Source organism: Camponotus floridanus, unplaced genomic scaffold (assembly GCF_003227725.1).
Source record: "Camponotus floridanus strain SB8 unplaced genomic scaffold, Cflo_v7.5 scaffold80, whole genome shotgun sequence".
Taxonomy (NCBI): Eukaryota; Metazoa; Arthropoda; class Insecta; order Hymenoptera; family Formicidae; genus Camponotus; species Camponotus floridanus.
In genome coordinates, this window is record NW_020229850.1 from 477,950 (window position 1) to 503,599 (window position 25,650).

General features: G+C 29.3%; 1 protein-coding gene and 1 long non-coding RNA gene across 3 annotated transcripts in view; one reads left to right on the forward strand and one right to left on the reverse strand.

Annotated features, from left to right (window-relative positions):
• Positions 1 to 3,942, forward strand: part of LOC105250115 (somatostatin receptor type 2) — a 68,312-nt gene extending 64,370 nt beyond the window's left edge. For both annotated transcript variants that reach the window (XM_011256055.3, XM_011256054.3), the window contains exon 2: positions 1,384 to 3,942. In XM_011256055.3, coding sequence (XP_011254357.1) covers positions 1,757 to 3,025 — 1,269 coding nt within the window. In that variant the 5' untranslated portion in view covers positions 1,384 to 1,756 and the 3' untranslated portion in view covers positions 3,026 to 3,942. The remainder of the gene's footprint in view (positions 1 to 1,383) is intronic.
• The window catches only part of LOC112639666, a 57,907-nt gene that overhangs the window by 294 nt on the left and 31,963 nt on the right, over positions 1 to 25,650 (reverse strand). The window lies entirely within an intron of this gene.

The following is a 25,650-nucleotide window of genomic DNA, read 5'->3' on the forward strand; positions in this document are numbered from 1 at the left end:
TAACAAGCGATATATTCCGTCAAACAACATTTCCGATGAATCGATATTGTCGATCTATACTATACTATATCTATACTATATCTATACTATATCTAACTGAAATGTCGAAAGTTTCGTCGACTCATAAATGTTACCCTATATCGTCTTTCGAGGAGAGTGGTTTAGATTTATGTCCGCGCCGAATGAATCGCGCTATGAATTTTTTCGATTGCCATTCCGTGGATAACCATAAATGCTCCATTTTCAACATAAAATGTCCTATTTATGACTTTACAAGCTGTTGGTACAGTGTAGAAAACTTCCGTTTTATGTCCAAATTACTTCAGAAAAAGGAAAAGAAAGAACATCATTAGCAGTGATTTGAAATCTTATTCTTCCTTCCTTAAGTATATTGGCGAGGACAGCTGTCATAAATTTTCATATAGAAATTTCAACAACTAAAATTATCATAAATTCAATAATATATCTTAATAATATTAAATATAATTTCTCGATCATTAATTTTTTTTAAATGTATTTCGAATATTTTTTACATAACGTTAATATTTTTAATACATTAATTATTTAATTATATTATTAATAATTCTTTTTCTTTACGGTACAAGCTTAATTATTATCATACAAATAGAAAAATCGTTGAATTACATCATCGCATTGTTCTATATTTAATTACGGCTCTTATTTAATTTCTTTGTTTCTGTGAAGATCCAAGTTTCACAGCTCGAAAATCATTTGTCCGACTTATCAGTGCCATGCCTTCTACTTGTATAGTGTTATGAGAAATCTGCGCGGTTTGCTGAAACGTTGCACAGCTTGCAGCTTTCAAGTTGCAGCAAGAGCTTTCACGGGTCAACACGATATGACACAAAGGTATTCTCTCGCCTGCATTCTCCGTCTCTCACTCTCAAACCGTCGACAAAATTCTCTGAGCTATTGGCAGAATGCGCGAACAACTTCCATGAGCAAGATTATTTCCCTAGGAATCAATGCTTGGAAAATTATCATGTCGCCGCCAGCGTTATTGCTGTATTGCCCCTACTGTAATTCCATTGCATTTCACGTAGAGTGAAATGGTACTCTGAATATGTCTCTATTTACTCCTTTCCAATTGTCAACGAATTATGTTGAACCGCGAGAATGCTGAGTATAATGATAATAACATCTTCCTTGCATAATAATAATTTAATAATAATTTAATAGTAGAAAATGAATTTTTATTTTTGAATATGATTAAAAGCGAATGAAATAATATTATTTTATATTAGTTATTTATATTGAATTATATATTTATATCAGATAATTCCTTTTCATAATTTATTAAATATTGTCGCGTATTATATAATGCCGTATAATTTTATTGTTTTTTTTTTACCTCTGTTTCAGATTCTACTCTCAAAATCGAAGCATAATCTGGTAAAGCAGACAAGAGAAAGTTCGTCTTGAAACTAATATCCGTCAAACTAATAATCTTGGATCGTGCGCTCAGCAAATGATTGACAGAATGACATCAATGTCACGTACGTTATCCTCGTCAACAACACAAACTTTAGTTATGTCAATATCTCCGTCGTTATTTTCTGACAGAATACTAAGAAGATATCTGTAAGTCCGCCTAGATATAATAAAGTTCTGCTGCGATTAATTACATTATGTAATAAAGATCGGTGTAACAAATTGTTCGAGAACAAGATATGCAGTCAAGTGTTTTTCTATACTTCGTTTCGCTCTTGGAATTCTGATTCATATTTCAAAACCAATGATGATGAATACAACGATGGATTACGGTCAAAATTCAACTTACAACCTAAACTCAACGCACAACGATATAGGCCAAAATTGCGAGGCTGAATTGCCAATCGTCGCTCTGGTCAACCAGATTCTTTACTCTGTCGTCTGTATCGTCGGACTCCTCGGGAATACCTTGGTCATTTATGTCGTTTTACGCTTCTCGAAGATGCAAACAGTGACGAACATGTACATCGTAAATTTGGCGATCGCGGACGAGTGCTTCCTGATAGGTATACCGTTCTTAGTGACGACGTTTAGTTTGCGCAGCTGGATCTTCGGTAAAATCATGTGCAAAGCCTATATGACCACGACAAGTATTAATCAGTTCACCAGCAGCATCTTTCTGTTCATTATGAGTGCCGATCGTTACATCGCTGTGTGCCATCCGATATCATCTCCGAAGATGCGCACGCCGTTCATCTCGAGAGTGGTCTCGCTTACCGCCTGGGCCACCAGCGCTCTCTTCATGGTCCCGGTATTTCTTTACGCAAACGCCATGGAATCTCCGGAAGGTGTTGTCAGTTGTAACATTTATTGGCCTAATGATCGTGGCGGCCAGACTTCCTTCACTCTTTACACCCTCATTCTAGGCTTTGCAGTTCCTCTGATACTCATATTGATTTTTTATTTTCTCGTGATCAAAAAGCTGCGCACGGTAGGACCAAAAAACAAATCGAAGGAAAAGAAACGATCGCACCGGAAGGTCACCAAGCTGGTGCTAACAGTGATCACTGTATATGTTTTCTGCTGGTTACCTTACTGGGTCACTCAAGTGGCGCTGATATATACTCCGCCGAAGCAATGTCAGAACAGTATCGCCATTACCAGCTTTCTTCTAGCTGGTTTTCTCAGCTACAGCAACAGCGCAATGAATCCGATTCTATACGCTTTTCTGAGCGACAACTTTAAGAAGAGCTTTTTGAAGGCGTGCACCTGTGCCGCTGGCAAAGATGTGAACGCGGCGCTGCATATAGAGAACAGCGTATTCCCAAGAAGGAACAAGGCCAACGTCGACAGACTCCAGTCTAACCGCATGGTCACCTCCGGACAATCTAGAATAGAACTTGAGGACGAGGAGGCAGAGAGAGGCTTGCTCATCAGCAAAACCTCCACAACCACAGTGACCATGACGTCGCGATCAAACATCACGGTTAGCAGCGAGCCCAGAGACCTTGCACAGAGAGATAAGGATCTAATTAAGAACGGTGCACAGTTAACTTTGTTGACGCAGGTTTAAAGCTCTCCCTCCCGGACTGGAATTATCTGATTCCGGAATGAGCTTTCTCTCTGTCCGTTGGAAACGATAGGCTTATCCGCTTGCTGGATCCTGATCGTAGCGATGATATTTATATCTATTGCGCTTCACAAAGGCCGAGAAGATCAAGATTAAGTGCAATGATAAAAAGTTATTAAAGATGCATCGGTTTGTCAGAGTGATATATATGTGACATCGGCGAGTGATTTCATAGTGTTAGCAGTGTGATCCGAAACTCTTTATAAAATCACACGACAATCGACGAATAGAATAGAAAGAAATACAAAGAAGCTGTGTTTCATATGAATGTTAATTCTTGGTGCTATCTGTTTCGACACAACAATTAACCGAATAATTTGAAAGTCATTGATGTTATAGTCTAGAAAAATTTGTAAGAATCAACGCGAGACATATTTTAGAATCTGTATCGTCGCGAAAGTGTCGAGCTAGAACTTAAGTATTTTTTTCGTAAAAATGATTTCTCTAAATGCAACACAATCGTTGTACCTGACTGTTGTTCGCCACAATATTTATATATTATAATATTACCCGAATCTTAAATAATATATGTATGTGAAGATTATCTTATAATCCGAAGACATTGCGCTCAATTCTAAATGCAACGATCATTTCTTATCGTATTTCTTATCATATTCTTCCATTCGATAAAACGAGAAGAACTTTTTTCTGTATCTAGTAAACAATATATCACTGGACAGAACATAAAAGCTTATGATCGATGATCCTCATTCCTCATGAACATCCGAAAACAAATCGAGGTGGCCGAAAGAGTTGCGCCTGGTATTGATCTGTGAATACTTACAAAAAAAATTTCTGTCAGATTTTGTGATGATTTATCTACTTTTCATAGTGATAACAAATGTGTGTGTAATGTTTCAAGTAGCAGTACAATATAATTGTATAATTATAATTGTATAGGTAGAATTAAAAGAATATTCATTAAAAACGGTTTAGCATATGTATCACATAAACTATTGACATTTATTATAGTAATATTAACGCAGATTGTATGACAAATAACTGATAAATTGCCAAGGCATAAAAGTGAACTATTTTACTAGTGCGCCGTGCCAAAATTTAATATTGATTCGTTACGCATAAAGCGCCACAAGGAAAGGATCGGCGAACAATTACAGAATTCAAGACAAAACCGCAAGTAGATTTTCAAAGATGAAAAGCCTTCTCGATTCAGTGTTACGAGGCCTAACAATCTTCCCGAAATGTTTCCCTTTCGGAAGAAAAATGACATTGCTCTCCTGAGATTCGCATCTCATCACCTCTCTTCCTATTTTCACGTTTAATGTACTATTCCATTATTTTCTTTTCACCAAACAAAAAGAACAATAAGATCAATCTACCACAATAGCATCACTGTAATCACAATAGCAGCGAATTTTACATAAGCTATGTTGCCTTTTTTCACGAAATTACTTTTCTCGTATTGACTCATCTACACTTATGGAACAAAAGATAGAATCATAGAAGATAAAATTCTCGATATTGAGCAATTCACGATGAAAGACCACAACGTGTCGTACATCGTATTCCGAACAATAACATTCTGTCAAAGTTTATGTCGAGTACGTGCATGGTTTCAGCGAATATTCGAATATCAGATAAAAATTGTCGACAATATTTTAAACGAATCAATACTGGAATATTTAAGCTGAATATTTTATATTGAGTAAATTTTTGCTAATTTATCAAATTTAACGCTGCGAATAATTTAATAAATTGTACTATTTATCAATAATATTAGTTAAATAATATTGATGCGCCGATTTTTTACGACTGTTTGCATTTATTGATAAAATGTGATTTCTTTAAAATTAGTCTATAAATCAAATTAACTCGATCGTTTATAATTATATCATTAATATTATTTTTATGTAATTTTTGCAAATCCTTATCATTTTTATAACTCCCTCGTCTATTTTCATTTATCAATTTATCTTTTTAATGAGAGCTTATTGATTTGATCAATTGAGATTCATTAGGAATTATTACTAATTAATTAATTCTATTAATAACTTAATATAATTACTTTATATTATTACAATTGATAGTATAATAAATTAATAATAAAAATTCAAAAATGTAAAGACATTTACATTTTACATGATATAAAACATAAAAAAAAATGAAATGAGAATTGCACAAATAACAGACTTACTTTTTTGTAACATAATTTAAATTGAGACATAAAAATTATTTCAAAGATGTTTTTACAATAAATCACATTACATCATACTTTTCATCATAAGCCGTAAAACTCGTAAACTAGAAAACAGATGTGTTGATTACTGCATGTCTGTGTACTCACTCTTCAATCACCATATCTTTTGATCAGCCCTTCTTTTCTATTTTATTTCTTTATACATTAAGATCCTTCTTTTCTATTTTATTTCTTTATACATTAAGATTCTATCCAATTTAAGATTACATCCCATTCCATAAAAATAATACGCACACAAGAAGAATTTTCAATAGAATACTGTTTTTTTTATTGCATGTATAAAAAAAATATATTCTTTTTAAATTTAATGCTGCATAAACATTGCAATAAATGCATTTTACAATAAATTTTGTGTATGCATTTTGCAATAAATTTTTTAACCAATAATTATTAATTTTACATTTCGATGATTTATTTTAAATCGTAATGATTTATAGAAATATTAAGCGGGACTACATTTTTTACAAAGAATTTCTAAATAACATGTTTTTCATAATATATTGCAATAATTGCGATTTAATATCAATCATGATTTCGTGAAAATACAAGAGATAAATGTCTAATATATTTAAGATGAGGTAGAGAATCTTTTGTTACTTGCAATTTATTTATCGTTGACAATGACTATGATAAATTAGGCATCTGCCTTCTATTCTATTATTGGAAAAGTCGATAAAATAACTTGATAACTGAGAAAATTACACATATTATCAGATAATTCCATCCATCTTGATGTTAGTCGGGAACTGCCGTTTTTCCTATTATCTTATATCTGCTAATGTTACGATTTCTCTAGCGAAAGATCTTTATTCGTTGCAATCTGCACATGCGTCCACTGTTACAATAAACTTTCTAATAAATAAATAAATGATTTTTTATTTTGCAACAACTTGATGCATTGAAAAGAAATATATAAATTTTTATATAATTTTAATGATTTATATGATTTTAAATATATAATTTTTTTATTATTTAAATATTACAAAATTAAATATATCTAATAACATTTCTTTTGTTTTTATGTTATAATGGGCTAAATATGATCTATTTAGCACTGAACTATATTATATAACAAATATTACATTACAAAGAACATACTTAGAAAAGGAATTATCTATTGTTTGCAATTAAATCAAGATGTATAAATATAATAGAATATATTAAAAGTTGTTTATTTTCTCTAAAGTCAAAGACTAAATTAGAAGCTAAGTTACGTCAACTAGACGTCAAAAAGAACAAACTAAATTAAATGGCAGTTGTTTGAAAGCCAAAATGTGAACAGTTTTTGAGTTAACTTATATAAGCAAATGAAAATTAATGAGATTTAATGAATTAAACTTGAGAGCAAACTTTCTTCATCAGTTATAATTTCAAATGGAGTTTACTTTAATAAACTTAATATGAAATATATAACCGTCGAGGTATTTAATATTAAATACCATAAACTTGTGAAAAAAACATGATATTCAATTAAACTTTTATTATGTGCTTAGAAATAATTATCTTCAAATAAGATTTTATCAGTGGACCAATGTCTGAGAGCATAGAAACATTATTACAAACGGTTTCTGATACATTATATAATCCGTAATCATAATTTAATGTATACTGTATCAGCTCTAATTTTGAACATATATAATCAATGAATATCGAAGGCTTAATTAGAAAATTGTGGAACATGTCGATCGATGCCTGTAAACTTCATATGGTAATCAGATTAATTGCAGGGTTTTACCATACGTGTGTGCATGAATTAACATGCACGTAAGATTATTATGAAGACCATTATAATATATATTAAATTACCGCATAATTATGTCTATATGTATATGTACATATATGTATATCACTTCTCTCCTTTTAAATCTAACACTTTGTATATCTTAAATTTGCTTAGTGCTTTGGATGTTGCACAAAAAAAGAACTTTTTTTATATTCGCACAAGTATTCCTATAAAGAATTTTATATAAAATGTCATTTATATGAAATGTCGTGATAAAATAATTGAGATTCAAGCACACTATTTCCAATGAAAATTCCGTAATGAAGAATTGAGAGCCACTGATTCACTAAATATTTCATAAAATTTTTATTCTTTTCTGCTGAAAGATATTATGTAATTTTCATGCTCCCTCCTTTAGAGAGCTGTATACAAAATTTTAATAAATACATATGTACAAAAAAAACCGCATACATATACCTACTTAAAACTTCAATCTAGATATTGAAAAAACAACGTATACCGTTATTTCCATATTTTGCCTTCAATTTCACATCAGATACAGACGATTGAGTCTGTATGAAGTCAAATGTACGGTGGAAATTAGGCCATGAGCGTCATATCTTCATTGCAATCTTGTCGCACCTGGACTCCTCGGCAAAGTTCATAATCCGACATCTTGGCCGACATGTTCGCCGGCGAGATCTCTTGTAAGAGCGAAACGCTACGTTAACTTTCTTAAACTTGCCGGCAGCGAGCCATAAACCGCACCGCCTCTCACCCAAAGGGATTCCCCCTTATTTTACTTAAAACAACGAAAATGCGTCTTCATGCCAAAGTCACGGCGTAAAAATAGCAAAGTAAACCCAGAAAGAGGCGAAAGGACGGAGAGTGGACTGAATGATTAAGGGGGAATGAAAAAAGTTTATTACCTAAAAAACAATTTCCCCCAAGAGCAATGATAAAGATTAACGTGTTATAAAGTTAACGTAATACGTGCAGTGGTATCTGAATATATATATTTCTGAACGCTATCGTTGACACGCTAGATTGACGAATTGGTTAATTTCGAATACAGTACACACGCGATTGCGTTGTGCAAGTGACGAATCGGACATAGACGGACGATATCCATAGCCTTCGCGATACATTTGCTCTGACAACGGCGTTTGCTCTTTCTTTTCGTTCCGTTCTTCCTTCATGTATATCTTAACGGATCGTATCTTTCGTATCTTTTTTAAATGCTCCGTAATAATTTAAAAATAAAATGCGTTTGCTTGTTACACATTACAATGCGCGTCTTTAAGTTTTTCTTAGGAATCGCAAATAAGTTTTTCTTGGGAATCATAATTTTGTGAAAATAAATGCTTAATGTGTATGTGTCATCGTTACATATAAAATATATTTTTCGTTTTTAAAATATTCTGTATCAATAATATGTTTTTTAACGTTTATTTTCATACTTTAATATTTTTATAATATTTTATAATATAAAAAAGATTTATACAAATCGATCTAAAAAATCTGTTATTATAATTTTATTGATTCAATCTGCAATATGTATACATGTGTAAACATCCGCTATAAAATTTATTTAGAATATTATCATCATGATCCGGTTATGCTCTGGATGCGAATGATTAAACGCATTGAGCATAAAATTAGAACGTAATATTCTTCAAACAACATATAAATCATTTTTAATGCGACCAGATTCGCGAATCATTGGAAGCGATCGTTATTGATGTGAAATAAATTTCAATGCATGATGATTTATGTTTTCGTAATAAACATTCGAGATGTAGGAATTTCTGGAAATAATTGAGATAAAAAATAATGATATTAACTGCTACAATTACCATCTTCATTCATATAGTATTTTTGTTTTATAATAAAGGTAATCGTATGTGCAACAAATAAATTTACTAGAATAAATTTAAAATAAAATTTTTCGAATGGAAAAAATAACTTTTTTAAATAAATATAATATAATAATTAAAAATAAAAATAAATATTTAAATAAAATGTGCGATTTTGTAATATTTTCTCTCTTCAATGTAGCAAAATTGTATATGTTAAAAAAAATATGTATTATTTCCTCTTTCTTTTTTCCAATTTATCAAATTTTTACCTGATTTCATCGATATTATTAAGAAACCGTTTGTTAATTTGTACTCGCGATAATTATGTCTTTCAAATTTCCAAACTAAATTAACTGTCTTTTCTCATCGATTTCGTTCAATATTCTATGATTCTTCCTCAAGTTCTCAAGATTTCTCATTTAGATTCGCAGTGTATCGGAACTCTTATCGAATATTATCGGAAATGCGTGTCCCGCGATAATAACGTGAAGACAACAATGAAGTTAGTAGGTCACCCTTTGTATTCATTCTCTTTAACTTTTCTTGTCAACTGCTGAAACTGAAAAAGAGCTTCCATTATTTATGATTGAGTCATAAAAAATAATCTCAAGAATTCAGTTCATTGCGTCGTATCTCGTTGTGAATGGAAAAACTTGTGGCACGTACGAAGGAATTATTCATAATTTTAACATTAATTATATAAATATTAATTACCATTATTGATGAAACCAATTAACTCGGAAAATTACCGTAATCGATTAAATTCCAACGTTTACAATTGATTATGCAGATCTACGAAGATTTGACGTTTTTGATAAAAATGCTAATGATAAAAATTTTTTCGAATGTATTATAATATAATATTATTTATGTAATAATATTATATAATATAATATTTATAATATAATATTATATTTATGTAATAATATTATATTATAAATAATATTAATATTAATAGAAACATATAATAATATATAGTAATATATATATAATAAATAACAATATTTAGTAATTTTTTTAACATGTGTACAAATAAGAAGTTCACAGTTCTTCTTTTAAATGAAATGACCAAAAATTCTTATACATTGAGTAATATCGAGCTTCAAATTCACAAATTGTAATCTAAAATCAAATAAAATAAGTCAAGAATTAAAGCCCTGCAAAAAGTTATTTTCGTAGCCCTTGTCATCAACATTATTGTTTATCGATACAAGGAATGTACATATCGAAGAATCGATCGATAAATCGCATATGCCTTCGATAGCAGATGCTATGCATCTCGTAAACTGATATCCACTCTACAGCTCTCAGCTTAGAGTATGCACATCACGCGTGTATTCTGAAAGTGGTTGACAGGTCAAGTGTCTCGTTTTCACGATAACCATGTGAGAACAAACCTGCACAAAAGTGCAACGTCATGAGCGCACCGAGCGTTAAGGGTTGAGTAAATTTATCGTTCATCAAGCACTTTTCCTGGCAAAATGTCTGTCATAATAATTATTCACGTCCAATTCATATACATGAGTGTTTTTACAGCACGTTATATACAAGTATTGAATCTGAAATTACGCGAATTTCTCTTTTTTAAAGAAAAATATTTATTTTATTCCTGTTACAATTATATAACTCGAAAAACATGGTATCAGATAAATCAGTATTATCAAATAAATCTTAAACAACATATCGAGAGATAGATAATTTAGCGTGCTTATTTGTTACGAATGAAATGAATAATTGCCACCGCGCACGATGGCGGCTCCAATTATTCAACGCGGTGCACCAGTCCGATTATTAAATACGCGAATACCACATACGCTGATTGCCAGCTAGTTGATCGTTTGTCAACTCACAACACCAACGTTTCCGTTTAAGGCTCCATTCATGACTGGCGATAGACGCTAAATTACCACATGTGGAAGTTATACGATTCTACATTCGTTCATGACAAGCATGATTTTCTTACGATAATAAAATTTGTACGCCATTGATTGTGTAAAACGAAAAGTCATGCTTAATAAGCATAAAAGGAGATACAAAAAATGCCGATGTGCTTAAGAAATTTAATCTCACTTGAGAGATGCCACAAGGGATTAAGATGCGATCCGATAATCCGTGTCATAGAAACGACCTGTTGCAGTGACATAAAAAGCTCTTTCTCCTTCAAAAGATTTAGATTCGTATTCTGATTTTCAGTTTCTACATTAGTTGAAAAAGTTCGCAAAATTTATTTTCAATATCATAAATCAAATAGTATTGTGCTATGTAAAAATAAAAATTATGTGACGTAAGAATATTATATGAATAACATTCTTAGTATTTAATACGTGTAGTTTCGAAAATATCGGGCTATCTAATATTATAAGTCCTGTTTTTATTTATGCAATAAAAATTATGAAATTAATGCAGGTCACACGTGGCCTGATCATCTTTTCTCACAATAAACGGACGTTAACTTCAATATCCGTCAATATTGTTGGACGTTTTAATTAATCGCGAGCCCAAATTGAATCAATTGAACAAAACCTAACAATCTACACCTATATTGCGAGTCTTCGTAATACAATAATATTGTATCCTATATTCTATCTACGATTGGCGTAATACGCGCCAAAGATTTATAGAATTTTCTGTCGTTAGCATATGCAATTGGTGATTGAATAATTTATTAATTTCGTTAATTTATATTGAGCGCACATTTGTGTTGATGATTATAAATTCGCGGTGGCCGCAATTTGCGCGGTTCGAGGATATTGAGAGACATATACAACTACATCCGAATATTAAATGCATTACTATCAGAGAATATATGCTCTGATTGCTGGACGGCGCATTTATGCCTCGATTACCCTATCCCTTTGCTTGTAACTGGCAAAGTCCGTTTTGCACGCTCGTTTGATCCATCGACGATCGTGGCTACCCTCAAGCGAGAGAATATCAGCAACAGAACTATCATAATTGCAGGGGTCGCGCCTTTATTGATCAGTTTGCTATTTCACGTAGATCACTTGAAACCGATATTAAGCCGGATCATTGTTAGCAGGTCCAAGCCTTTTGCGGGAAAATTGCAGAATGTTCGTGAGAGACAAGCACACGGCGTGCATTTCATATCGGTGATATATTCCATCGATTATTTTAAATATGCAAGTACATGTTATATATTTATAAGTACATCAATTTTAAGAGAGGTTAAATATAAAATGTTTGGCACATATTTCGAAGAAGAAAATAAAAATGTATACATGTTAACTGATAAATTGTAAATACCTATATGTATTTTATGTGTGCATATTATTCGAGATTTTATAAATTATTCTAAGATGTAACATACTTTATTCCAGTTGCGTATTTTTTAGATTCTTACGATTTACGTAAAATTAATATATTTAGTTAATTTGGCTCATATACAGATCTTCTCAATCTACATATGTGATTTTTATTTAGTATTCTGCACGCACTTTAAATAATTCGAATATAAAAGTTGAATACTAAAAAGAGTAAATCAATGAATATAGGTACAATTACCTACATGTAATAGATGCTGGTTTCTCTGTAATGTTCAATCAAATTGTATCGTTGTTAATCTATTAATTAATTGGACATCCCAGTTTTAAAAGCAATGTGTTTAATCAAAATCATTATTAATTGCACTGTCATCAATCATTATCGATTGTCTTCATCTCGATTGGTTTTTGATAAATATGTTTCCACTAAAAACCTTAATCGAATTTAAATATGGCATAAATAATATTTGCCTCATGGAAAATTGATCGAGTCAAACTTGAAATATTAGTTGACTTGACTACTGGACTCTTTTAGAAATTAATACTTTTAGAAATTATAATACCGCGCTTAAAACATAAAACATGCTAAAAGAGATAAATGAAATAAGAGATAATACTAATGGCATAAAAGAGATTAAAAGTTATTTTTTTCAAACACAAGTTAAAAAAAGATTAGCAAAGGGAATTTCGTCTATCAAATGATTAATCATCAATCGTTGTCGTCATTATACATTTGCTATTGACATTTGATAGTATATTTCTGCCTGAAACATGTCGTTTGTTTCATTTGTAGAAAATGGATTGATTTCCACTAGACCTTCATCACTGGACGACCTAATGAAATCGTGACAAACGTTCAAGGTCGAAAAAAATAGTAGAGAGAGATAAATCTGGAGCAAACCAGTAAAATGTTTCGGAAATGTCGTTTTCAAATAAAGTTCACAGTTTACAAATTGCGCGCAAATTGTGTATCATACTCATTTTATATAAATTTTTTTCTATTAACATATATATATATATATATATATATATATATATATATAAATTACAGAGATTTTGTAGGAATTATAGAAATAATAAAACATTCTCTCTCTTTCTCTCTTATTTAATAAATTGTAAATTCATTAAAAGTTCATAATAAAATCATACCTTTTAAAGATTTTAATTAAAAACCAAATTTTAATTAAATGTGATATAGATACTACTCGAATCTCATTAACAATGTGCTAGTTACAAAGAGATTAACACCTAGTCCCTTTAACATAATTACTGGCCGCGCCAAATTTACACATTTATACATTTATTTGAAGCAAAATGGGGCAAAGCGCCAATTATTAGAGTCAAGAGGAATTAATTAAAATTATAATTGTGTGCTCGATCGTATGATAAACAAAAGTTTTAAAAAACTTATTGTATTTCGAAACGATTCATTAACGCGTTCGACGCATTCAATATTTTCCCATCGCGACTTTCAGGAACAATATAAGGCCATCAAGTAGATTAAATTGCGCATCAACGTCTAATCATCCGTGTAAATGTCTGCGACACTCTTAATCAGTTAATGTCGGCATCGTCACGCCCGAACCGGTATTGCGCCGGTCTGACGGGAATAATTCTGCTTTTCTAGAAAATCAGATAAAATCGTTGCAATAACATCTATCTATCTTGGTTGGTACACACGAAACGACACAACAGACATTACTCATTTTGCTCGCGCGCGTGAACGCGCATATCGTTGACTCTCCAGATGCGTGCCAGTTTCCGCGGTTTCATAATAACGAACGAGAATTCGCGGCACGATGCCAAGATAAATGCAAGTCGCTTCGCGAGTTGCGAATGAGACGCGGCTGTTGTGCTCGAAAAGTTTCACGCGAAGAGCGCCAAATTTATGCGTTCGTGCGCGTCGACATGCTTGCTCTCGCGTGATTTTATGTTCCGGTCTACAAACCGAAATCTATCTCATATGACAAAGCGCTCTCTTCGAATTCAAATAATGTCCACGGTTCGATAAATCACGAAATTATACTCAACATAGAATAACGGAGTCAATAAATTCGTTGAGCATAAGCCCGTTACGAGATATTTTCATTTGTCAAAATGTAATGTGAAGTTGAATACATACAAGAGAGAGAGAGAGAGAGAGATGATATAAAGATAATATTAATCGTATTAATAAATTATTATGTTAAAATACACTATTTAATATATAATATACATTAAATATATAATAAATTATTTAATATATAAAGATTTTTGTGCAAATGATTTTTTTTCTTTGAAATAACTCTTATTTTTTATGGAAGTAGTTTATATAATTATTATATTTATAATCTTATATAACTGATATTTATGTTTAGATTTATAGTAATTGTAGTATTTTTAGTTATGAGTTAACTAAAAAATTATTTATAATAATCACAAGACTCTTTTTATTTAAATGAAGAAGGAAACATTTTGATGTAAGCAATTTTTTTACTTGTGTACTGTCTTCCATTAGCATTCTTTCATCTTGAGAATTATATCGCTTATTAAATTATGATAACATTCGAAATTCTCGAAATTCCTTGAAACGTATCCCGCACATGAAATCATGCTTGCAAGCATCATGACTCGCCAGAAATGCACTTGTTAAACGATACGATCGTTAAGCCTGAACAAGGCAACATAACGTTCAATCGTCTACGATTACAACCGATTATACGCATAGTTAAATCGTAACGGTTATATTTTGCATAACCAAGTGTGAAAACGTACGTAGTTATTAAAACATAAATTTTAACAGTGGCTCTCATATATTTTCCATAAATATAAAGAGTTGGTCTTTAAAATCAAGAATGCGATTTATATTAATACGACACCGCAAAACATTATCTTTTTATATTCTTGTCCCATAATTGGTTATACTTTAAATTTCTTAAGTATCATATATCTACTTAAGAATAATCTTAAGTAGATATATGTTTTTATTAATCAAAGATAATGTTTAAGTAATCCAGCGATTTTTCGACGAGTGAGTGAATACTAATGTATATGATGTATATGTGTCATACATAAATATATTACATATAATTATAAATATCACATTTAGAGCTAGTAATTGTTAAAAATGGAAAGGAGTACACAAATATCGAGTGCAAACGATATATCGGAAGTCTGTATTGTGATTATAGTGTCTTCAGTAATATGACATTATCTCATTCTAATGTCCATAAACGCCAACATTCTTTATAGCACTAACGTATCAATGTATCTGTAAAATTTGTATGTATTATTTTAACAATAAGATATGTGTGTGTTGTATCATACGTTATATTTAAGAAAGAAATTGTACTTAATGTAAGTAAATAGATATACGTATGGCGTATTCGAATATTTAAATGTTTTCTTGTACAGAGTGTTAACGATAATTTAATGTTTATGTAAACATCGATTTTTTTAAGATCATCCTAGAAAAAATTAAAATAAAACTGAAGAGAATATCTTCGCCTCTTATTAAGATTTAATCACGATTAAATATAAACGATTTTCCTGTGAAATACGTTGTATTCAATGTATCATAAAAATTTAAATTAATATTCGTTAGTGGATCGATTCTTCATAATCTACTCCATAATTACCTAGATCTCATTGCATGACATTATGTAAATTTAATGAATAACTCTTGGTGATAATTGTTTGTTAATTAAATAATAACTGAAATCTCTCGCAAAAGTATTTATGTTGATTTTTCGTTGTTATCCGACGTAATGAAACTCTACCATCACCCAATAAATGTCTTTCATTTCCAAAAAGATATAAACGTATATTTCCCATAAAATTTTTATGGCATTGAAGGGCGCGTAAGATTGGATAACATTTTTTACGAAGCATATTTTGCAGAATATGAAATTTTCTTGAATATATTAAAATGATGTCTTGCATTTTTTTTAGTTCTCGTTGTGCGCAATAAATATATGAACAAAGCGATAATAACATTTTATAAAGATTTAAGGAAATCACAATAATATTCATTTCTATATCTCCACGTACATCGAATCCATAAATTATATATCAAAAATAAAAAATAAATCCATATATTATATATCAGAATACCATATCCATTATGAAAAATATATAAATTTTATATAATATCTTAATAGTAGAGATTCTCGCAAAGAGATATGAGATTTATCGATTTTATAATAGCACACAAATTAAGATTAATTTAATATTTATAATAATAACTTTAATTTAGTTTAAATATTTTTAAATAAATTTCTTTCTTTAAACAATATGCTGATAAATATTCGTGCGCATATACTTTGCTCCCTCCCCAAAAAAATGAAATTTATATAATGTTATTATAAATCTACTGCGAATGCGTCTCGATGGGATGATGTCAAAGCGTTTGTCGAGAGATGAAATCTGATCATCGTAAGTACAAATTGGATACGAATATATCTTATTAAAATTAAGTGTGTGACTTCGCAGGATACCAAAGCAGGAATCTTTTCCAATTGGAATCGTAAATAATACATGACACAAATGTGAATTTAAATTTGGATATATAATGTTACAAAAAAGAATTCTTTTTATATCCGTAAATTAGAAAATAATAATCTTACGTATAGTAATTAGTTTTATTTCACATAATAAATAACCATTTTATCAGAGTTTATTACTGAAAAGAATAGAATGATTACGATATCGCATAATTAAAAAGATTCGTTTTCAGCTAATAGTATTATATATGAATATAGATTTCTTGTACATTATTGGGTTATTTAAAATACGAGTAAGCTGACCAAATTTTAGCTCGTTGATAAAAAATATCACTAAAATATTAATAAACAAACAAGATTCCAAAAAAATATGATTTACAATTGAAAATATAATTTTCTTCAGACATATAATTCTAAGAATATATTTTTGCTACAAGAAGCAAACTTAACTTTGCTGTTTACTTATAACTTTTTTTATTTTTTCATTCGATGTAGAGCATACTACACGAAAACACAGCACTCTGAATCGACAGCATACAATATATATGTATATTTCCCCTCTTACTAGAAGTTTATAAATCTAAATGAAAAAAAAATGAAAAAAAAAGAAAAGCAAATAAATTTGGCGAATAAAAATACTGTTATTTAATTGAACTATTATAAAACAGCTTATTAAAAAGAAAAATTTCGAGCAGATATATTTATAAAAATTATATAAAGATAAAATTATGTACATCTAGTATAGAGATATATTTCTTCTTATTCCTTTTTAAAAATATTTCATTTTTTTATATGTTTGATATATTAATTTTAAATTAAATGTTGCTACAATTGTTAACATTGTAACACAAATAATAGTTAAATCTAATAAAATAAATCCTTAGGAATTTTAAATTTATTATAATAAATTTATTATAATAAAAAGAGTTTTTATTTTATTTTATTGTTTGCTATTATATAAACTATTATGTGAAAAAAATAATATTATTCCAAAACGGCCAATTTAAGTTGAGCATCTTGGCATTAACGAAAAAAGTAAAGACATAATGGAACTCATTACAAAATTTAAGATTGTGTAGTTTGCAAACAGTTTTATTTTTAATAATTTAAAAATTATTAATACACGCGCGTATAAGTATTTTTTTTAAATAAAAGTTTTTTACAAAAAATAATATTTCATGTCTATCCATATATGTATATCATATCCGGCGCATTAAATCGAGCCAAGAAAATAAAATTTGAATATGATCGACGTCAAATTATAAAATAATGGAAAAATTCTATGATGCTCTACAAGTGCTGTTGAAACGAGTTCCAAAGATTTAATTTTAAACGTTAGCAAAAGAGCTCTGAGCCACCCACACGAATATATCCGTCTGCAACTTTAAGAGGAATTCTCAGAAAATTTCTATTAGCTTTGCTTAAAAGGGAATCATCGGTCGAAGCACTCAACTTCATTTCCTCGGAGCGGCACGAATCCGCTTTATTCTTCACACGCGTCTTTGCATTCGTCGAAAATACGGATATCCTTAAGGCATTTTTACGGCCGATTTACGAGGCACTCGAGTATACAAAAAGCCTTGCAGAAACCGGTAGAGAAGAAACGATATAACGAAAGGGCAACGATTACATACGCGAATGGCTTAACTCGAACGAGCGTTGCGGTTCTTGGAGATTCTGCGAGGATGCTATCTATAAAGGTCTTTACGTTATCGAACTTGGATACGACATAATATCGCATCAATAAGAAAAGCCGTTTGTTTCGAATAAATTTTCTATCTGATGTGTTTTTAAATTAGATTGTATATTGAATTATATTTGAAAAAATAACGAAAGTATACCTATAAGTTATGAATACAAGCTAACAATCGTGATAAATATCTCGGAAAATATTTTCTGTGCCAACATTTGTTTCATCAACTTAGAGAGATAATGAAGATGAGAACCTTTTTAATGAGAGCTTTTTAAATACTTCAGCGAAAATATCTCTTCAAACGTATCTCTTCTTTACGTAACACACATGTGACATGTTATCTCAACGAAATCAAGTTCAAATTTATACATATATCTACATACTTATTTTGGATGAATTCTGTCAATAGCAATAGTTGGCGTCAACCTTTTTTTGCGCGAGTTAACAAGGGGATAGAAATCTCGATAAACTTCCTCGTTTTTCGACCTATTACCTCGCCAAGAAGAAACTGTCAGTAGTATAGATGGAATAACGATTGACGACGCCGTATTTCGCCAAAATAAACTTTCTCGAGGCTTTTTTAAAGTATCTCTTTAGAAGGGATTTTTCAAGAGTAAGTGGTTATATAAATATCCCGTGTTAAGTGTGTACAAGATGTAATGATATACATGATATAATAAACCAAGCATGTGGAAAATTGAAACGTCTGCGTAAAAATATAATTCGCGAATTAATAATTATTAATATTTATGATAAAAAGTGAAACTTAATTGCGCTATATTTAGAATATTTGTGCACATTAATGCAAACATGGAGATAAGATCAAGATAAGATTTTGCAATTTCAACTATATCAAAGACTCATTCCGAGAAAAATCGAAATATCGATCAGTTCGTCAAGAATACCGATTTGCTGAAAACAATTTTCTACGAACCACCCACGCATCGTTTCTTAGTCCTCGTTTATCACCCCCGTTTATACCGCCCAGTCAACTCGAGACCACTCTTTTTCCTCGCCCTTTCTGTTTTCATGAGACATGAGCCCAGACAGGTAGATCGATAAAATAATTCCATTCGTAGAAAACAATTTTTTGTCCAATCGCGAGTGCTATGCCAAATGGATGACAGGAAAAGTTGGTATCTATCGGCAAAAACAGATAACGAGCTCGGTACGAAATGGTCGAATTCCTCTAGAACCGCTAAGATGAACCTTTTTCGAGAATCGAGAAGACCCGAGAGACTTTTTCGCGAATACGATCACTTCGACAGTTCGAATGTCAATATTGATTTTCAATTATTGCCAAGTTTCCTGCTAAATTAATCATTAGGAAAATGCGCAATATAATAAGACTGAGATGCCCTGCGAATCGAAAAAAAAAACACAAGAGGAAAGTATGCATAATTAATTAATGAGTTTTCGCTCAGCGATGCTAATTCTCGGTCGTAATCTCGCTCCATCGGACATTTAATTAGATCCACCAGCGGCCGTATATATGTATATCTATATAGAACTAACACTGTCATGACGGTCATCGATTTTTTTCGCGACACCTCGACGCCGTTCGTAAGCTGCTTCGTCGCCCTGTGAAATTGGTTGCGTAATTAGGAAGAATTTTATTGGATTGCAAAGAGACGTGCCAGCAACTTAAAAGATTGTGCGAAATCTGCTTCTATTTGATGCTGTATGCTTATTTGTTTTCTTTCCCGCCGTAAGTTCTGAATCTTTTCTTTTATATAACATCTTGTATAACTTCGATTGTGTAAAGCGAAATAAAAGAAATCTATATTAAACTTACTCTATAAAAGAACATCCTTTTTTTTCTCTCTTTTAAAATCTGAAAAACTTGCCCTGAAAAAATATAATAAAATCATATGGTAGACTCCACACACATTATTGTATGAGTATGAATACGGTCTGTTAGATATAATGAAAGGAACATCGTTTCTCTCTCTTGTTATGTTATGAAAAAATTAAAGATAATTTTTCTTACTTTTCTAAAGGCACTAGATAATTAAACATAATAAAAAGTATATACGGAGAACAATATTTTTGAGAAAAAAAAAAGGATATAAAATTTGTTACTTAATACACAAAACTTTATACATATGTAAATCATATCTCTTGAACATTTAACTTTATACTTTAACATTTTACTTTATATAAATTATATCTCTTAAAATAAAAAATGAAAAAGTACATATCTCTTTTCTTTCCTTAAAATCGTTATTAAAAAACTGTACAACATTTTCGACAAGCATTAAGTGCCTCGAGCGATATTAACAGAAAAATAAGCCAATAAGTATAAAAGTGCTTTAATTTCGAAGCAAATTAATGAATCGATTGTTTTTTTATTCAACGTTTTTACGATTTAATTAATATTTCATGTTATGTGTTTCCATAGTTGCGCGAATTTCAATTAAAAATTAAGATAAAGATTAGGTCAGAAAGGTCAAAGTTTTAATGATGAAATCACTGTAACATAAAAATCGTACTTTAGAAACTTTTTCCTTATAACGCGAAAAGATATTTGTTCTTTATTTGTTATAACTTGTGAAGCCTTGTTTTACCTTGAATCAACTTATACAGGATGTTTCATAAGTGGTGGACAAAATTTCATGAGGAATGGATTCCTCATGCTTAGAAAAGAAAAAAAGTTAATCAACATAGATCCGGAAATGATTAGTTTTTGAGTTATTAAAATTTTTGTAATACAAAATTTTGTCTCATTTCTCGTCTTAGAAGTCCTTTTACAGGCATCAACAATGTTTTTCAAGTTCGGCGGCCTGAAAAACATTGTTGATGCCTGTAAAATGACTTCTGAGACGAAAAATGAGACAAAATTTTGTATTACAAATAACTTAAAAACTAATCATTTTCGGACCTATGTTGATTAACTTTTTTTTCTTCTCTAAATATGAGGAATCCATTCCTGAAATTTTTCCCACCGCTTATGAAATACCCTGTATATTTTTAATTTAGTTCTTGCCACCGCTTATGAAATACCCTGTATATTTTTAATTTAGTTCTTGTATTAGTATATATTAAGTAATTTATATCTCTTATTTATATAATATATAAATCTCTTATTTATGTAGTATATAATCTCTTATTTATTTATACAGTATATATTAAGTAATTTATATCTCTTATATGTATACTTATATAAGAAATTATATTTTAGAGAGAATTAAAAGCATGTTTATGCAAAGAAAAAAATTATGTAATATTACTTAATACATATAATATCTTTCTATTATATAACTACAATATATTCTTTTATAAAATATATTTAATTTTCTAAGAAAAATTATTAAAAAGTCAAAATTGTTTTAGATACAATCTTGTATTATGATGCGAAAAGTAATTTTCCATTTCTGAACGTTTATATTAAATACAACATAAACAATTTTCCAACAGATTTATTTTCCACTGTTAGCATGAAATAAAGCTGCAATCCTTATTAATCCTTATTTATTAAGTATACATAACTTTATCTGACTTGCTGATGATGCAGTTGTCGCAAAAATTCATTACGCAATTTAAACGGAACATATGGATCATTCATGACGATTCACTATTGCAGTGGCAAATCGATTCATGTCAATCATATCCATCGCAATCTCTGGTATTCTCATTGCTTCCGTCTTGATTCGACGCGCGCATTAAGTGATAAACAAAATTATACCTGAACCGGATTAAGAGATGACAGATTACCATTATCAGATGACACCTTCACGCATCGCAATCAATAATTACGGATAGATAAGATCACAGATAATTGCTAATGATTTGAGATGACACACGATCAATGATATTATGGAACAGTAACATTGTATGGTACGTATTTCCTTTTAATAATCGATCAATCAATTACAAAACTTGATGGAATAGATAGTAAAAATGTCTCTCTTCTCTCTTTTCTTAACTGCTTGTCAAGCTGCTTTTCTTTTATTATTTCTACTAAGTTTTAAATAATTGCTATTTATAATAAATGTTTTTACATTCCAAAATATTATTATTATTGATTATATTATCAAGTAAAAAAATAAATTCGAATAAAAAATAATAGTATAAAGAAGAATTAATAGTATATATTTTATAATAAATTTCTTTTATGAATCACACAATTATCAGTATTTTTAAATATTATATTTCGCGATATTTCATTTGAAAATTTAAAATAATTGGATTAGTATGACATGTATAAAACATAAAATCACACAATTCTGTCTCGTAATCAGGAAAAAATGAAAGATATAGAGAGATGCTAGCTGAAAGTTATATGAGTGGCGCCATCTTTCTCTAATTTGATAAATGTCTATTATATTATAAATCTATCATTTAGAATATATTAGATAATTTAATTTTGTCAAAATATATAATATACATTTTGCGATGTATTATTTTACAGTATTTAATGTTCAATTTTTTTTCATGTTTAATCATACTTTTGCTATAATTTTACATAATCTAAGATGTTAAAATATAAACTATTACATAATTTATAAAAAATATATGCTATTCATACATATTAATTATAATTTAATTATTTTAATTATTATGTATACATTAATTTATTCTATATTTATTCTTAATATTAAATTATTAAATATTTATTCATAAAAATTGGAAGCTAATGTTTATAAGTGTAGCCTTTATTTCAGCAAAATATATATTACAAATATATTATTTAAAAATATACTATCATGTTAGAAAAAAAGAAAAAAAAAGATATTTGTAGTTACATGTACATTTATATGAAATATAGAAATAAGAATTAATAAAAATTAATAATAAACAAAATTTAATATAGCAATAATTTAATATTAATTAGTTGTTATCATGAAATTGTTATATTAATAAACTTTCAAGATGTGATTTCAAAAAATTATGGCTTATTTCTTTTTCAGTCGTCTTAGAAAAACGTGAATTACCAATAGTCGGTAGAGTCATGTAAATGAAATGGAATATTTAATATTTCTTTAACAAATGTAAAATATTTCGTCATAGAGTTTAGAATTGATTTTGTTGCACAATTAAAATTTTGTATAAAAATAACAATTCAATATCTTGTTACAAATCAACTTTATTTTAAATTGTATTATTAGTTAAACATCAGGATCTAAGCGAAAAGAAAGAAATAAAAAAACTTTAATTTATTTTTATTATTATCTATCTTTTGTATTAATTTAGACATAAAATTAAACAAATTTTTACAAAATTCTATCAAATTTTTATAGACAATATAGTGCGGTGCATTTATACATGTAACGTGTCGAAAGAAAACTTTAAAATATTATAAAAAATTAAAAAAAAGTAAATTTAAAATATTATAAGAAAAGGAATATCCTCATCATTCAATGTAATAACAGAATTCGTGTAAATCTCAACTTGCTAAGTAACAGATGTTATTCAATTGCTTTTTAATAAATTTTTGAACTTAAAATAATTTCGATTGATATACGATAATCTTTCCTTTTTTTTAAATTTATCTATGTGTGTTTAAGAATCTGTTAAAATATCGTTGAAGAAAAAAATTTAAATAAAATATAATTAAAGATAAATAAAAAAAATTAATTAAAGATGTAGTATAAAACTCATCTAAAATGTAACTTTAGCATTTAGAAAAATTAATTTTATTTTTGAAATTAAATTTCAAAATGTTAAATCAAATCATAATCATTTTTAATATTTTAAATATCGATTAGACCACAACATAAATCTAATTTTATTTTTTGTTAGCATTTATAAAGATATACTTAAATTCTCGCTTACTTTATATATATATATATATATATATATATATATATATATATATTTACATATACCTATATGAAATACTCATATACGATCAATATAATTAATCCCTATAATTACAAATCATTGAAAAGCGCAGCGGTTACATTAATAAAATATATTATACATTGATTATGACGATTATACATTTATAAACATTAGCATATTAAATATTTAGGTATTTAGATAAATTGTATCTATTTCATTTAATGGAGATGCAATTAGTTATATTGTATCATTATATCAATGCAATTAATACTGTTATGATATAATTTAATATACGAAACGTATAAAAGCAGATAATTTGTAATATTATTTATTTGTAGTATTTATTTATTTATGTAGTATGTAGTATAATTTATTTGTAGTATTATTTTCCTTTAATTTCTTTTATTAGTAGATAAAATAACATAATAGATAAAATAATCGATAAAATAAGTGCTCATTACATATTTCTCAATCAAATTTTTTCACATAATTTAATATTCTACTTAAGAAAGCACATTATTTTAACAGAAATTAGAGAGAGAATTTATCGTCTTAATGACAGAAAGAAAGTAATCTAACATAATTTTAGATAAATTTATTAGTAATTTTTGAGACATATATATATATGTATATATATATATATATATATATATATACATATATATATATATGATGGGAGCAGACTTTGAAAATAGACGAGATAAGGAATGTTTAATTTTTTACGCGTCAAAGTGTAATTGCACGAAAGAATTTCAGATGCAAGTTGAGGGTCGTAATTAAGCATACGCGCAAAGCTCGTGAGGCAGCCGCAAAAAAAGACATGATTCCCTAAAAAATTAATACACGCCCCAGATATTAATATACATGGAACTCGTTCCCGTGATCGTACATTTTCCGAAGATGGTCGCATTGATGTTGAATAACGATAATCAGCGCGTCAGCTGCGCGCCATCAATTATTTGAGGTTCTTCCTCTCTTTTCTTCTTTTTGGTTTCTCTATTTTCAAATTTTGGGTGACATTCTCCCCATAATACGGAGTCTAACGAGTGTTTAATGTGTGTTCTCACCTCGTAACTTGATACCCCATTTATGTATCCGACAAAAAGGTTTAATTAATCGCAAAAAAAAAACTGGATTGCGCGATAATGACCCTCGGACGAAAGATTTAGAACGAGGATATGAATAGACGTAAGAAGATGATGCTACTTTTTAATTTATTGTTAGATATTTGTCCCTATTTGAGAAAAGGTATTAGAATTGATAAATTATATTGAAATGATGAATCAATTATATTATTATAATTAATATCGATATAATCTACGTTCATTTATTTTACTGACGAATTATCTCATTCTCTCCTAACGTTTATTTTGAATATTAAATTATGCATTCTGTTTGTACTAAAAATGTGTTTCAACATAAATATGCATAATCCCAATGCGAAATGAGGGAAGATGGAAATAAATTCGTCTCAAGCAACGAGATTTCATCTGGAGCACGTTTTCAGAGTTTAACCCTAATGAAGGATA